This window comes from Macaca mulatta, chromosome X, assembly GCF_049350105.2.
Source record: "Macaca mulatta isolate MMU2019108-1 chromosome X, T2T-MMU8v2.0, whole genome shotgun sequence".
NCBI lineage: Eukaryota > Metazoa > Chordata > Mammalia > Primates > Cercopithecidae > Macaca > Macaca mulatta.
Window position 1 is genome coordinate 41,644,214 of NC_133426.1, and position 14,643 is coordinate 41,658,856.

Sequence of the window (14,643 nt, forward strand, 5' to 3'; positions counted from 1 at the left end):
CACTTGCTGTTTGCCAAGCATTCTACTTATATGCTGTATATCTATTATTTTAATCACTACAACTCTAAAGTGTACTAATTTACTGATGAAAATATTGAAGTGGGCTGGGTGCGGTGGCTCACGCCTGTAATCCCAGCACTCTGGGAGGCCAAGGTGGGCAGATCACCTGAGGTCAGGAGTTCAAGACCAGCCTGGCCAACATGGCGAAACACACCTCTACTAAAAATACAAAAATTAGCTGGGCGTGGTGGTTTGTGCCTGCAGTCCCAGCTACTTGGGAGGCCGAGGCAGGAGAATCACTTGAACTCAGGAGGCGGAGGTTGCAGTGAGCCACGATCCTGCCATTGCACTCCAGCCTGGGCAACAGAGTAAGACACTGTCTCAAAAAACAAACAAACAAAAAGGATATATATATATATGTGCATAGTTAAGTAAATCACCCCAATTTTTTCCAATATCTAAGTGAACATTTAAAGATAAACATTTCTTAATGTTAATTTCTTTTTTCTATGTAATCTTGTCAGTAGACAAATGATGGTGACTATATTCTGTAATAAGTTACATATATTACGATTAAAAAAAAAGCGTGTTCTGTCTGCCCAAAGAGATCATAAGCACTTTGGAGCTATAAACTTCTTGTCTATTTCTACTTCCATGGTACTGGTATTCTCTTCTCAGGTAACCAAACAAAAACAGCTGAATAAAACCAACCATTAATAGTAACTTGCCACTTTGTTAGAGACTGCTTAAAGACTCATTTTTTTCTTCACACAGTAATTCCTTCAGTGTCCAAAATGAAGTTTAAAGTAAGTTCACATAATCCTTCCAAGCCTTTAATCTCATAGCATGTTTTGTTCCTGAATTAGAGCTGTAAAAGCAATTCACAGTACATTGCCCAAGAGCCATGTGTTCAAAAATCACTAGAGCTTATTCCGAGAGGGAAACAAACAAACAAAAACACAAAACAACCCAGCAAATTTTGTTTTTTTCCTTTTCTACTTCAATGCTTAACTGAGACTTGAAAATGTTCTGAGAAAAATCTGAACATGTTCTGGCTTCAAATACTTATAGTGAGTATCAATTCGTTTAGAGTAGTAACTGGATTTTTGGCTCATTAATGTGCAGAGACAAAGGAGACTTGGGAACTTGAGGTGACCTCCCTGAATGCTAGCTGTAAATGGAAGTGTCCAATCTAGTGACTTCCTAGACATGCAAACCACAGAGTAACTCAAAGTTCATCAGGGAGAGTTTCTGAGATGCATAGATTTCTCCACAGTTACAAAAGTAGTTTTATTCTTTTTATTTTTTGAGATGGGGTCTCACTCTATCACCCAAGCTGGAGTGCAGTGGCGTGCAACCTCCGTCCCCCAGGGTCAAGTGATTCTCCCACCTCAGCCTCCCGAATGGCTGGGACCACAGGTGCCCACCACCATGCCCGGCTAATTTTTGTTATTTTTTTGTAGAAATGGGATTTCGCCATGTTACTCAGGCTGGTCTCGAACTCCTGAGCTCAAGCAATCTGCCCATCTTGGCCTCCCAAAGTGTTGGGATTACTGGGGTAAGCCATTGTGCCCAGCCTAAGTAATTTTATTCTTATGTGAGTTTTGAAACCAAAACTCATCAGACTAAGACAGTAATGTTTGTTTAACATAAGCTATACTGCAGTTAATAATCTCATTGGACTTAGGAGTTTTAAAAAAATATAACTTCTGGTCAGGTACAGTGGCTCATGCCTGTAATTCCAGCACTTTAGGGGGCTGAGGTGGGGAGATCACTTGAGCCCAGGACTTCGAGACCAGCCTGATCAACATAGTGAGACCATGTTTCTACAAGAAATAGAAAAATTAGCTGGACATGGTGGCACATGTCTCTAGTCCTAGCTACTTGGGAGGCTGAGGTGGGAGGATCTGTTGAGCCCAGGAGGTTCTGTTGAGTCCAGGAGGTTGAGGCTGAAGTGAGCCATGATTGCACCACTATATTCCTGCCTGGGTGACAAAGTGAGACCCTGTCTCAAAAAAAAAAAAAAAAAAAAAAAAGGACCCAAAAATATAACTTCTAAAAATAATTATTTAAAAAACAATCACTTTACAGCTCTACCACTACTTTAAACAAAAAATATTTCTAGAGATTCTTACATTTAAAAAGACAGAAGAGATATGCAATTTCTCTTTAAGTTACTCATTCTGATAAACTCACATTTTAATTTCCTATACTGAAGAATGAGGTATATACTCAGCTCATTATCATCATGGATATCTCTACACCATAGATGCTTTCCTAAACAGGTGATTTTAAATCATGTTGAATTTTTTATGTAATTTAAGGACTGGCTGTTTAATGGCATAGTAAATATTTTATTTAAAATATCACTTTTGTTTTTGGAGACAGGGTCTGTCTATGTCGTCCAGGCTAGAGTACAGTGGTGATCATAGCTCACTGCAGCCTCAAACTCTTGGGCTCAGGTATCTCACCACCTCAGCCTCCTGAGTAGCTAGGATGAAAGGTGTGTGCCACCATGCCTGACTAATTTTTTTTTTTTGGTAGAGATGTGCTCTTGCTATGTTGCCCAGGCTGGTCTTGAACTCCTGGGCTCAAGCGATCCTCCCGCTTCAGCCTCCCAAAGTGCTGAGATTATAGGAGCAAGCCACTGTGCCTGGTTTTAAAATTACCTTCAAAACTTACCCTATTTTAAAGTTTGGATTTCAAAAAAAACAGTGTTTTTAATACGTTTGTGTGAGTTACAGTCAAACACAAATTTGGGGTTTCAGAAATCTCAAATTTTGACTCAAAGGCCAACAAGGTTTTATCTTAAACTGTAGAAAACAGGCATACACATACTTTCATTAAGGCAGCTTTCAAACTATAATCAGGAACACAAACCATTAAGACTAGACAAACAAAATTTAGGATAAACAACTTAACAGGGAAGTAAGTTTCTACTCCCTGGATAGAAGAGGAAGATGGCCCATTCTGTTCAATTTGCTGAGGACTCTGGGCCTATCCCTGGCCTTGTGCTCTGTCAGGGTGGGAGTTATGGGCAAATCTGGGAAGACAAGGTGAAAGGAAATCCTGCTGGCAAACCACAAAGGGAGAACAGAGGGAACACTGGTAATCTGCTAAGCATTTCAATCGAGCAGCCTAATGCCACGAACCTTCCTCTGACGGGCCCTACACTCAAATGGAATTGATAACACTGGAAAGAGTTACTACAGCTATAGTTATACCTGACAGAAAAACCTCTGGCTATATCATACATGTTACTCCTGGCTCAGAAGGAGAGGAAAAGTAAAAGGATTCACTTCTAACAAGCAAAATAATTTTTTTTTTTTTTTTTGAGATGGAGTCTCACTCTGTTGCCCAGGCTGGAGTGCAGTGATACAATCACAGCTCATTACAGTTTCAACGTCCTGGGCTCAAGCAATCCTCCTGCCTCAGCCTCCCGAGTAGCTAGGACCACAGGTGTGTGCCACCACACCTGGCTAATTTTTATTTTTTGGTAGAGATAGGGTCTTAATGGCCAGGCGTGGTGTCTCACGAGGTCAGGAGTTCGAGATCAGCCTGGCCAACACGGTGAAACCCTGTCTCTACTAAAAAAATTAGCTGGGCGTAGTGGCAGGCACCTGTAATCTCAGCTACTTGAGAGGCTGAGGCAGGAGAATTGCTTGAATGCGGGAGGTGGAGGTTGCAGTGAGCCGAGACCGCACCACTACACTCCAACCTGGGCAACAGAGCGAGATTCCGTTTCAAAAAAAAAAGAGAGAGAGAGAGATAGGGTCTTACTATGTTGCTCAGGCTGAGAAACTTAAAACTAAAGAGTTGATTTCTTTTTTTTTTGTAGGAGTAGGCTGGGCGAAGAGAAGTATAGTAGTTAGAAACACAAGATAAATTTATGATGATCATGTAATCCATGAGATCTTCCTAAGTACAATTATTAAAATGCCACATTCAAACTGAACGTGCACATTATGTTCAAAAATCTTACAAAAGAAATGCAGATTAACCAGTGTTAATATAATAATAAAGAATAGTGGCCGGGCGCAGTGGCTCACACCTGTAATCCCAGCACTTTGGGAGGCTGAGGCGGGCGGATCACGAGGTCGGGAGATAGAAACCATCCTGGCTAACATGGTGAAACCCCGTCTCTACTAAAAATACAAAAAAATTAGCCGGGTGCGGTGGCGGGCGCCTGTAGTCCCAGCTACTCGGGAGGCTGAGGCAGGAGAATGGCGTGGACCCGGGAGGTGGAGCTTGCAGTGAGCCGAGATCGCACCACTGCACTCCAGCCTGGGCGACAGAGTGAGACTCCGTCTCAAAATAAATAAATAAATAAATAAATAAATAAAATAAACAATAATAAAAAAAAGAATAAATACATTTTTGTTTTATGAGAGTTTAAATTTCTCTATACAACATGATCAACTTTGGGGAGTTGTGGTATCAGATGTAAAAGAAACATCAGTAGGCCGGGCGTGGTGGCTCAAGCCTGTAATCCCAGCACTTTGGGAGGCCGAGATGGGCGGATCACGAGGTCAGGAGATCGAGACTATCCTGGCTAACACGGTGAAACCCCGTCTCTACTAAAAAATACAAAAAACCAGCCGGGCGAGGTGGCGGGCACCTGTAGTCCCAGCTACTCGGGAGGCTGAGGCAGGAGAATGGCATGAACCCGGGAGGTGGAGCTTGCAGTGAGCCGAGATCGGGCCACTGCACTCCAGCCTGGGAGACAAGCTCCATCTCAAAAAAAAAAAAAAAAGAAAGAAAGAAACATCAGTAAGGGAGAACAAGAGACTACGGAATGCTTTAAGAAATCCACAATGTCATGCCAACCAGTGTTCTGTGATGAACACAAATTTGTCATAGTCTGGCTCTAAACAGGTAAAAGGAGAACTGAGACCAGAAGGGAACCAAAAAGCAGCCAGGCGTGTTCACACAGGTTAGCAAGGAAAACCATTTAAAGGAAGCACACTCAGAAACACTCTGGCCTCTGGCTGAGTGTTTGTGTGACTGGGGTTTGCACAGTTCTGAGAACTAAAAACAGCACCCAGACCTTCTGGGCAAAGGCACTATTTAGAATAGAAAGTGATTGTGTGTAGCAATTTGCATTCTCAGAGAAACTGTTTCACTTCAACTTCAGTTATTAGAATTATACATGAGTAGGTCAGAGTGACAGAAAGGTCTAAAACTAAGTCTCCCCATACCCTCATGATGTAAGCCTGCCTGCAGGAGTTAGGAGAGAGGAAAAACTTCCACGAACTCTCAGTGCTTAGTAAAGCCCATGAAAGAAGGCAAAGAGCCAGGAGTTGCATTTACCTTGACAACTGTGCTATTTCTTTCTAAAGTACTTTTAATTCAAGGGTGAGAGGAAGAAAAAAAAGTACCAGAAACATAATGAAAGTTTTCACATTCTTTCACAAGAAAAAGTAGAATTAAAGGGAAGATGACAGAAAAAAATAGAAATTTATATGCATGCCTTAATTAATACCTGTAGGGAGGCAAATCTTGAGAATTATAAGTCTATTATGACAGCAGGCCTTAACCAGGGACAATTTTTGTGCCCCAGGGAACATTTAGCAATGTTTGGAGACATTTTTGGTTGTCACAACTAGGGGGAGATGCTACTGGCATCTAGTGGGTGAAGGATGCTTAGCAGCATCCTACAATTCCCAGGACAGCCTCCCACAGCAAAGAATATAGCCCGAAATGTCAATAAGTATGGCTGTGGGGAGGCCCAGTACTATGTTCACACATCTCTCGAATTTCAAAGGATTATATGATTGCTTTTTATGCAATTTTATGTGAAATTGCTTCTTCAGAGCAAGCAGTTCCCAAAAACAGATCACATGGTACCATATACTCAAATCTAGCCAAAGAATCCTTTTAAGTACTCAGTTACAATGATTACAAAAGGAAATGCCTTTAGTAAAAAAGTAAAGAAAAAAGTATTAGTAAATATAATAATAGGATCCTTGGGAAATGTAATGCTTTTGGATCATATGACAAGAATTATGAGAGAGAAAAAGAGAGAGAGAGAATGAGAATATTCTTGGCTAGATGAAACAGATGATAAAATAAATTTTTCTTAGAGAAATAAAACATTGCAATGCTCTTCTATTTTCTTTATTAAATATAAGGGAAGAAAACTTAGACAAAAACTTAACTGCAGAAACAAAAACCTACATACAGATAAGTCACTGAATATATATCTGAATGGAAAGAAAAGCTCATAGGTTGCTTTATTGGCAAAAATATTAACAAATCAAACCAAGTGAAAATTTACATTATTAGCATGTGAAATGTATTCTTCTTGAAGTTTCACAATGACCGCTATGTTGGAATACCCCTGAAACAAGGTCTTGAATAAAACTAAGTTTTACCTAGTTTACCAAAGTTATATTAGGAAATCCTATTGACATAATCTTCAAAATATATCAGGAATCTAACTAATTTTTTATTTTTTTACTACCTCCACTGCTACTACTCTGGTCTAAGCCAGGCAGGATCATCTCCTGTCTCCTTTTTACTCTCCCCTTTGCACATTTTACCTCAGCCACACCGGCCTCCTTGCTGTTCCTCAAGCAGGCTACTTGTGTTCCTGTCTTTCGGTCTTTGCACTGGCTGTTTCTTTTACCCAAAATGCTCTTCCCTCAGCTATCAGATTAGCCCACTTCCTCTCTTCCAAGTCCTTGCTCAGATATCATCATCTCAATGTGGCCTGCTTTGACCACCGTATTTACAAAAGCAAGCCCTTCTCTGGACACTCCCTAACCTTCTGACTACTCTAGTTTTTTCTGTGATACTTTTCACATTCTAGCCTACTACGTAGTTCATTTCTGTTTACTGAGTATTGTCTCCCTGAACTAGAATGTCAGCTCCATGAGGGCAGTGATTTTTGTCCGTTTTCTTCACTGACGTAGCTCCAGTTCCTAGGACAGTGCCTGCTACACAGTAGGCACTCAATAAATATTCAATAAATATCTTTTGGATGAATGTCTTAAGAAAAATACACCAAAATTAAAAATTTTCAATTAACTAAATGTGAGTATTTTATTCACCCATGTAAAAATGTGTGGATTTCAGCTTCTGAAATATAAAGACCGGGCACGGTGGCTCACGCCTGTAATCCCAGCACTTTGGGAGGCCAAGGTAAGAAGAATGCTTAAGCCCAGGAGTTCAAGACCAAGCTGGGCAACAGGGTGAAACCTTGTCTCTACAAAAAAATACAAAAAAAATTTAGCCAGGTGTGGTGGCGCACACCTATAGTCCCAGCTACTCTGGAGGCTGAGGCATGAGAATTGCTTGAGCCTAGGAGGCAGAGGTTGCAGTGAGCCGAGATTGCACCACTGTACTCCAGCCTGGGTAACAGAGCAAGTCCCTGTCTCAAAAAAAGGAAAAAAATGAAATAAAATAAAAAATCAACATTAACGTGTGCTCTGTGTTGAGTGTGTCTCCCAACTGAACAATGGCTATTTTTGGGGTGGTTTCTTCTTACTAATTTGCAGTTTGAGAACTATTTCTTTTTCATTCTTTGGTATGTTTCTACGTGCTTCCTCTAAATTATTTAGCATGTACTTTAGAAATAATAAACTAATCTAATACACTCCAATGTAAGACTACTTTTGGGCCTTTGCCCAAATTCCTTCTGCCTGAAATGTCTTTTTGTCTCCATATAACTACCCCATGATTCAAGACCAAGCTCCAATGTGACCTCCCCCAGGAAATTTCTCTGACCTCATCTTTTAATGATACTTATCACCTTCTACCTTGCATAATAATTATGTCTGTCTAAAGGTGGCCACCAACAAGTTCTCCCATCCTTGTATATATCTGGCACTCCATCAATCAAAATATGAACCTATGTTTCTTCCCCTTTAACTCAGACTAGCCTTGTGACCTTTTTGTGATGTATGTTTCAACTAATGAAATACATAAGATGTGATACAGTGTCAGTTTGCTTCAGGAGGCCTAACACCTTCCATTTTTGCTCTTTTGGAGCCCTAACACACTGTCTTGCTGGACATAGGGCCACGTGGAAAGAGAGAGAGACGTTTTGAATGAGAGACTGCAAAGAGTGCCCAGCCAGCTCCCAGCTGTTCTACTCACTTCAGTTGAGATGCCAGAAAAATGAGTGAAGTCTATGTGGAAACTAGCCATGCTACGTCACCAACGTCCTGTGAAACAGAATTGAGCAGTCCCTATTAAGCTCTGCCCAAACTGCAGAATTGTGAGCAACTAAGCAGCAGTTATTGATTGAAGTCACTATGTTTTAGCATGTGTTGATCTGCTGCCGTAGATAAGAGATGCCCAGCCTTATCTCCCTACTGAGACCATAATACTTTTAGGGCTCCAAGCACAGTAATCTAAAAAATAGGCACTCAAATATTTGTTAAATAAATAAATCAGAAGGTAAATTAAAAGGTGAGGTCAAATTATCTACTTTTGGATATTATTTAGTTTTAGGTTGTCATATCAAATACCATTGCTAAGGCCAGGCGCGGTGGCTCAAGCCTGTAATCCCAGCACTTTGGGAGGCCGAGACGGGCGGATCGCGAGGTCAGGAGATCGAGACCATCCTGGCTAACACAGTGAAACCCCGTCTCTACTAAAAAATACAAAAAAATAGCCGGGCGAGGTGGCGGGCGCCTGTAGTCCCAGCTACTCAGGAGGCTGAGGCAGGAGAATGGCGCAAACCCAGGAGGCAGAGCTTGCAGTGAGCTGAGATCCGGCCACTGCACTCCAGCCTGGGCGACAGAGCGAGACTCCGTCTCAAAAAAAAAAAAAAAAAAAAAAAAACCAAATACCATTGCTAATCAAAAGCTGACTATATTATTGAAAGTATTACAGTATAATATGCTGTAAATCATTGTTTATTGTATGATGCTGATATAATTATCTTTCGAGAATAATTGATTCAAAATAAAATTGCCTCTTGAGCAAAACAGTTCTTAACATAATGCTATTACATGAACACATTTTAGGTTTTTAAATTACTATTTTTTTCTTGTATATATTTTAGAATATATACAAAGAGATATACATTAATTAATGCAAACTAATTGCACAGCAAGCTACTACAGTTGACAATTTCCCACCTTTTACCTTTCCACACTTTTATTTCTCTTTGGATAACTGAAGAATACTTTTTTTTTTTTTTTTGAGACGGAGTCTTGCTCTGTCACCCAGGCTGGAGTGCAGTGGCACAATCTCGGCTCGCTGCAACCTGCGCCTCCTGGGTTCAAGCGATTCTCCTGCCTCAGCCTCCCAAGCAGCTGGGACTACAGGCATGCGCCACCATGCCCGGCTAATTTTTGTATTTTTAGTAGAGATGGGGGTTTCACCATGTTGGCCAGGCTGGTCTTGAACTCCTGACCTCAGGTGATCCACCCGCCTTGGCCTCCCAAAGTGCTGGGATTACAGGCATGAGCCACCGGGCTCGGCCAGAATACTTTTTCATAAAGGGGGACCCATTGAGATGCTCGGTGTTGAGTTTTGATAATAACAATATCATTTTCTTAACACATCCGAAAAGGATGAATGAGATATTTTACAACTAATTTACACTAATGTGTATTTTGTACATTTCTCCAGTGATTTTCATTTGCTATTAAAATATTTTACTAGATGGTTTTGGAATTGCTCATGCTTTCCCTCAGCTTTTAACTACAAGGATTTCTGTGAAAATTTTCCAAACATTATAGATACTTTAATTAAACTCTGCTTAATTTTCTTAATCATTTAAAGTATTAAATACATTGAAGAAGCCAGGCCTTTAATAATATATCTCGAGGGAAGGAACACTATGTCTGCACATGCCGGAGGTTAGAGAAAGACCAGTGACAAAATATCAGAGCTTAAAAGTGTAGCCCAGGGCCAAAGGGACCTCAGGGGCTCCCTAGTGATTCTGGGCCTTGGGAGAAGCTAGGGATCAGGAGGAAGGCCTATTGGTCTCGTTTCTTGCCTCCCTCTATGTTTGGCTTGACACCATTAAAAAACCAGGAACTGAGAGTTCTCATTAACCCGATACTGGGATCAAATAGGCAGAAAGACTGAATAATGATAATATTGGTATTCTAAGCATAAAATCGTATTATATGTATAATTATGATTTCATACTATATTTAAAAATTATCTGCAAAAAAAAAATGCTGACTATTCTGCATTGCAATATTATGAAAATATGTGTATGATTAACTTTTACTATATAAACCAAATTCTAATTTTTCCCCCAATTAACTCAGTATAGGATATTGTTTGGTTTTTCCTATTTATTGGATTTTTCATTTCTCTCACACACACAATGGCAAAAGAGAAATAATACAATTTTAGATTGCATGAATACTTTAGTAAAAATAAATAAATTGAAATTATAGTGTTCCTAGTTAAGAATTAGTACAATGACTTCCCAAATACAAAGCAGTTCAATACATTTTTACTTATAAGTAAAATTAAGATGTTCTTCATGATAATATTAAAGAATTCTTGATTATCATTGCCATATCAGCATTTTTTCACAAACATTAAAGTTAGTGATAACAAATGACTTACCTTCACATCCCTGTGAATTATGTTATTATCATGGCAGTAGCGTAGAGCTTCCAGTATCTGTCTCATATAATGGCTGTAAAAAACAAAAGAAATCTAAAAACCGTAAACAATTTTTATTTTAAAACTTAATATACAGTGCTCCTAGTTTATAACTCCCACTCTCATATTAGCTGTCCATGGCCACATTTTATTTGAGCAGACAAGATGGATGTAAAGTGATGCTTAATAATGAAAATGTTGGCAGACTCACAAGTTTATGGGCTTCATGAAGAAACAGTATGCTCTATATTTTCTAAGCTATCTAAGTCAAAAGAATTACACACCGTTCATAAGTAAATTTGCTTTGCAAACTAAAAATTCAAGCTTAAAACATGACAATTTTTTTCCCCAATACTCAGGTAATTCTACTTAAACTGGACTGCTGTTATATAAACAGTGTTCAGGGCTGCCCCAAGGATTCAGACTAGAGCGGTGGGAGCCTTTGATCTGCCAGCAAATAATAAGATGCTCTCCATCTTACTTCCATTTAGCTGTGAGGACAAATGAGGGAAGAACGGCCCTTATCAGACAATTTCCTTTTGTAACATAATCAAGTTTTAGTTGGGGCTCCCTTGAACTAAGTGGAGTTAGTTCTAGGCACATGTCCTAGAAAGCCTGACTCCTTACATGGCCAGCTGAGGATCCCTCCTGGAGCACAGGTGAGAACAAAGAAGAAATCAGCATTTTAAAGAACAGGCATTAAAAAATGGTAACGGGGTTAACTAGCAACCATGTGTGACAAGAACAGTTGATTCAGTACTACTAAATAGGACCGCCTCCTATTTCTAAAGTTCTTCTATAATTGCCCTGTTACTCTTTCTCTGAGTATCTGTTTCATTTTCTGTATTTTATTCCCTCTATATTTGTCTTTCTCTTTTCTTCCTATTATCCCCCTTCTTTTCTCATTTTTTTCCTTTTCCTTCCCAACCAGCATGACAGAAATGCAACAGACTTAACACTGTTCATTGTATAATATTTATAGAATTTTGTTTTGTTTCCGGATCTTACATTTCTGATACAAGTGACCTTGAACATGTGTATGTGACTCAGGAAAAATAAAAAAAAAAATTCCTATTCTGGCTTTACAATTAAAAGACATTTCCATCAAGTTCCCTCTTTGGCATGATACCATCTAATCAAGCTCACAGGAGTATTCCTCTAGTTAGCATATGCATTATTTCATGTATTACAACTAATTGGAAGGGTTCCATTTTAAAAATGAAATGTAGGAGAAAAAAACAAAAACAAAAACAAACCCAAGCCTTGTTCCTGTACTAATCACAGGCTCCTTACAACTGGGCTTTAAGCCAGAGAGCTAGGCTCATGTAATCATTACTTCTGATGTTTAATTTATCTTACTTTGCAAATGCACATATAAGGGGTTGTGCTCATATACTCTTTGCTTGGGCCATTGTAGCCTGTAATTAAGTTTTGTTTATTTTTTATTTTTATTTTTTGAGATGGAGTTCCCCTCTTGTCTCCCAGCCTGGAGTGAAGTGGTACGATCTCGGCTCACTGCAACCTCTGCCTCCTGGGTTCAAGCGATTTTCCTGCCTCAGCCTCCCAAGTAGCTGTGATTACAGACACGGGCCACCACGCCCTGCTAGTTTTTCTATTTTGAGTAGAGACAGGGTTTCACCATGTTGGCCAGGATGGTCTCAAACTCCTGACCTGAAGTGATCAGCCCGCCTCAGCCTCCCAAAGTGCTGGGATTACAGGCATGAGCCACCATGCCTGGCCATAAGTTTTGTTTAAATGAGGGGTTGTTAACTTGGTGTTGTGGCCCATTACTGGTTCAAATCAGGCTTTGGAGGATCTGTAACCCCTTGAAATGGCTAAGAGACTACCCCTGTCAAAGTGCTTTGTAAACTAAACCATGCTACAAAGGTTGAGTCATTATTATTACAATATTATTATTGTTAAGTTCAGTCAAAGGTTTAGGAACAGCTTATTTGTCCATCTAGATGTCAACATGGAAATAATGGATAAATTAAAATTAGTTAAAGTGGACATAGCTTGTACCTACGGAATGAACTATTTGGGATACAAAGCACTGAGACAGCCACCTAAATTATCTTTAACCTAAAGAAAACTCCTATCTCAAAGTCTCATAACACAAAACAAAACTCAATGAATGAGGATTTTTTCATTTGCATATGAGAACACTCAATTATTTGACCCAAACATACGTACACAGCAGAATCTTTGCGGTGTGTGTGGAGACAGTAGAACTATTTTTTTCCCCAAGTTATAACAGAACTGAACTATCTTTCTCCACCCTCCCAATCATGATCCTGGGAGGCAATGCATGTCAAAGTGTGCAAGCAGAATAAAATAAGAACTAAAATCTGCCCAAATGTTCTAGAAAGTTGATGACTAAACTTTTAATCAAAAGATTTCACTTCATGAAGCATCATAGGGACCTGTGCTTTCAGAGAAATTCAGCAATATATTTGTTTATCTTTCCTAAGGATCAGCAAGATAACTCCATGGAAGAAAAGAGCTGGCCAGCAATGCATTTACTGCCTTTGGAAGGAGGCATTTCAGGGGTGCAGCATGGTAGAAGAGAGGTGATTCAGTCTGCTCTTCTTGTCAATGCAGGTGACAAAGCCTAATGCCATTTGCTAGGCAGAAGAGACCTTATCTCTGAAATGCCCTTAACAGGATATCTCTGGCTAAGGATTACTATGGTAAGTAGAACATGGGATCTCTGAGGCACAGATGGCTTCCTGGAGAATGTCATGGAGCTATCCAAATCTCTGGGGTGTAAAATAAAGATATTTGCAATGCTCCCCTTTGTGTGTGGAAACTCACAAATCCCAGTATAAACCTCATCTATTCTGGGCCAGAGGTGCATTTCTGAGGCAGTAAGAAGTGACGTGGGGGGCTGCCCTTCCCTTCTCTCTGCTTCACTTGAGCCTTCTGATTGCCTGTATCCTTGAAATTATTTAGTAAAGCTTGGTACTAGTTAAGAAGATCTCTGAGAGTTTGATTTGATAATATGATCTTGTGTGTTAGCTCACTCCACAACTCATCACCCCTGAAAGGATGGAGGTAATCACTAATTGGGTTGCATTAAGGACTGAATACAGTTTTACTTTATGCCATGCTTTGCTGCTCCTCTTGAAGCTCAGCCAGCTGGAGAAAAACAACATTATCAATTTGATTACTTGGTGTCTCAAAGTCTTCTTGCAGTCGGTCTCACTAGAATACTGATACAAGCTAAATTTCCTAACAATAAATCACAGAATCAGCGAGGATGAAAAAAGATTAGAAGTCATCTGTCATTAAACCAATGGAGGAATCTATGCGCACTTGTTGCATGGTCATTGATCCTCTGCAATAGGAAACACACATAATAATACTTTCTGAGTCTCCGCCTACTTTTTTTATTGTTCAGAGGAAGAACCTTTAATAAACTGCCTCCAAACCTCCCTCTTTGCAACGTCACCTACTGGTGTCAATGCTACTCTTTTTTGGTCCACTCTGGAAAGTTCGTTTCACCATTTTAACAGCTTATACAGGTGGATTTAAAAATCAATAGGCTTTCATTTTGATGTGTATAAACATCTACCTTTTCTATAAATCTCAAGATTAGGAGAGACCACAAGTCATGTCATTGTATGACATCATCTCTTCACACTACCATCCTGCCTATCCTGACACATAGCCCAGTGGCAGAGATAGGCTTGAAGTTAAGAAAAAGCAATATAGATGACTGGGGACCAGAGTAAAAGTGGTACTGGTTGCACATCAATCCTGTCAGCATACCTGCCAGGTATCCCAGTGTTATTGTGGTTCAAGAAGGAAAAAAATCCCCTTCTTCCACTGAGTTTCACTAGTATTGACTATTTTTGGTATGAAAGAATGCTTTAAAATTTTGAGGGACAAGGAAGAATAAAAATTTAAAATTGTAATAAAAACTCAAAATAATAGAAGATAGGATTAAAAAAAAACCTAGAATGTGCTTTAGAGAACATGGCACAAAAGAAAAGAGGATATTTAGCTTCAGTTCTACCACGTATAGATCAGAAGCCTAAAGAACACACATAAACTTTCATT

At 39.6% G+C, this 14,643-nt stretch overlaps 1 protein-coding gene across 22 annotated transcripts in view; it reads right to left on the bottom strand.

The window, feature by feature from the left end:
- The window catches only part of CASK (calcium/calmodulin dependent serine protein kinase), a 407,963-nt gene that overhangs the window by 209,712 nt on the left and 183,608 nt on the right, over positions 1 to 14,643 (bottom strand). For all 22 annotated transcript variants that reach the window (XM_015127198.3, XM_077987861.1, XM_077987857.1 and 19 more), the window contains 1 exon segment: positions 10,543 to 10,615. In XM_015127198.3, coding sequence (XP_014982684.1) covers positions 10,543 to 10,615 — 73 coding nt within the window.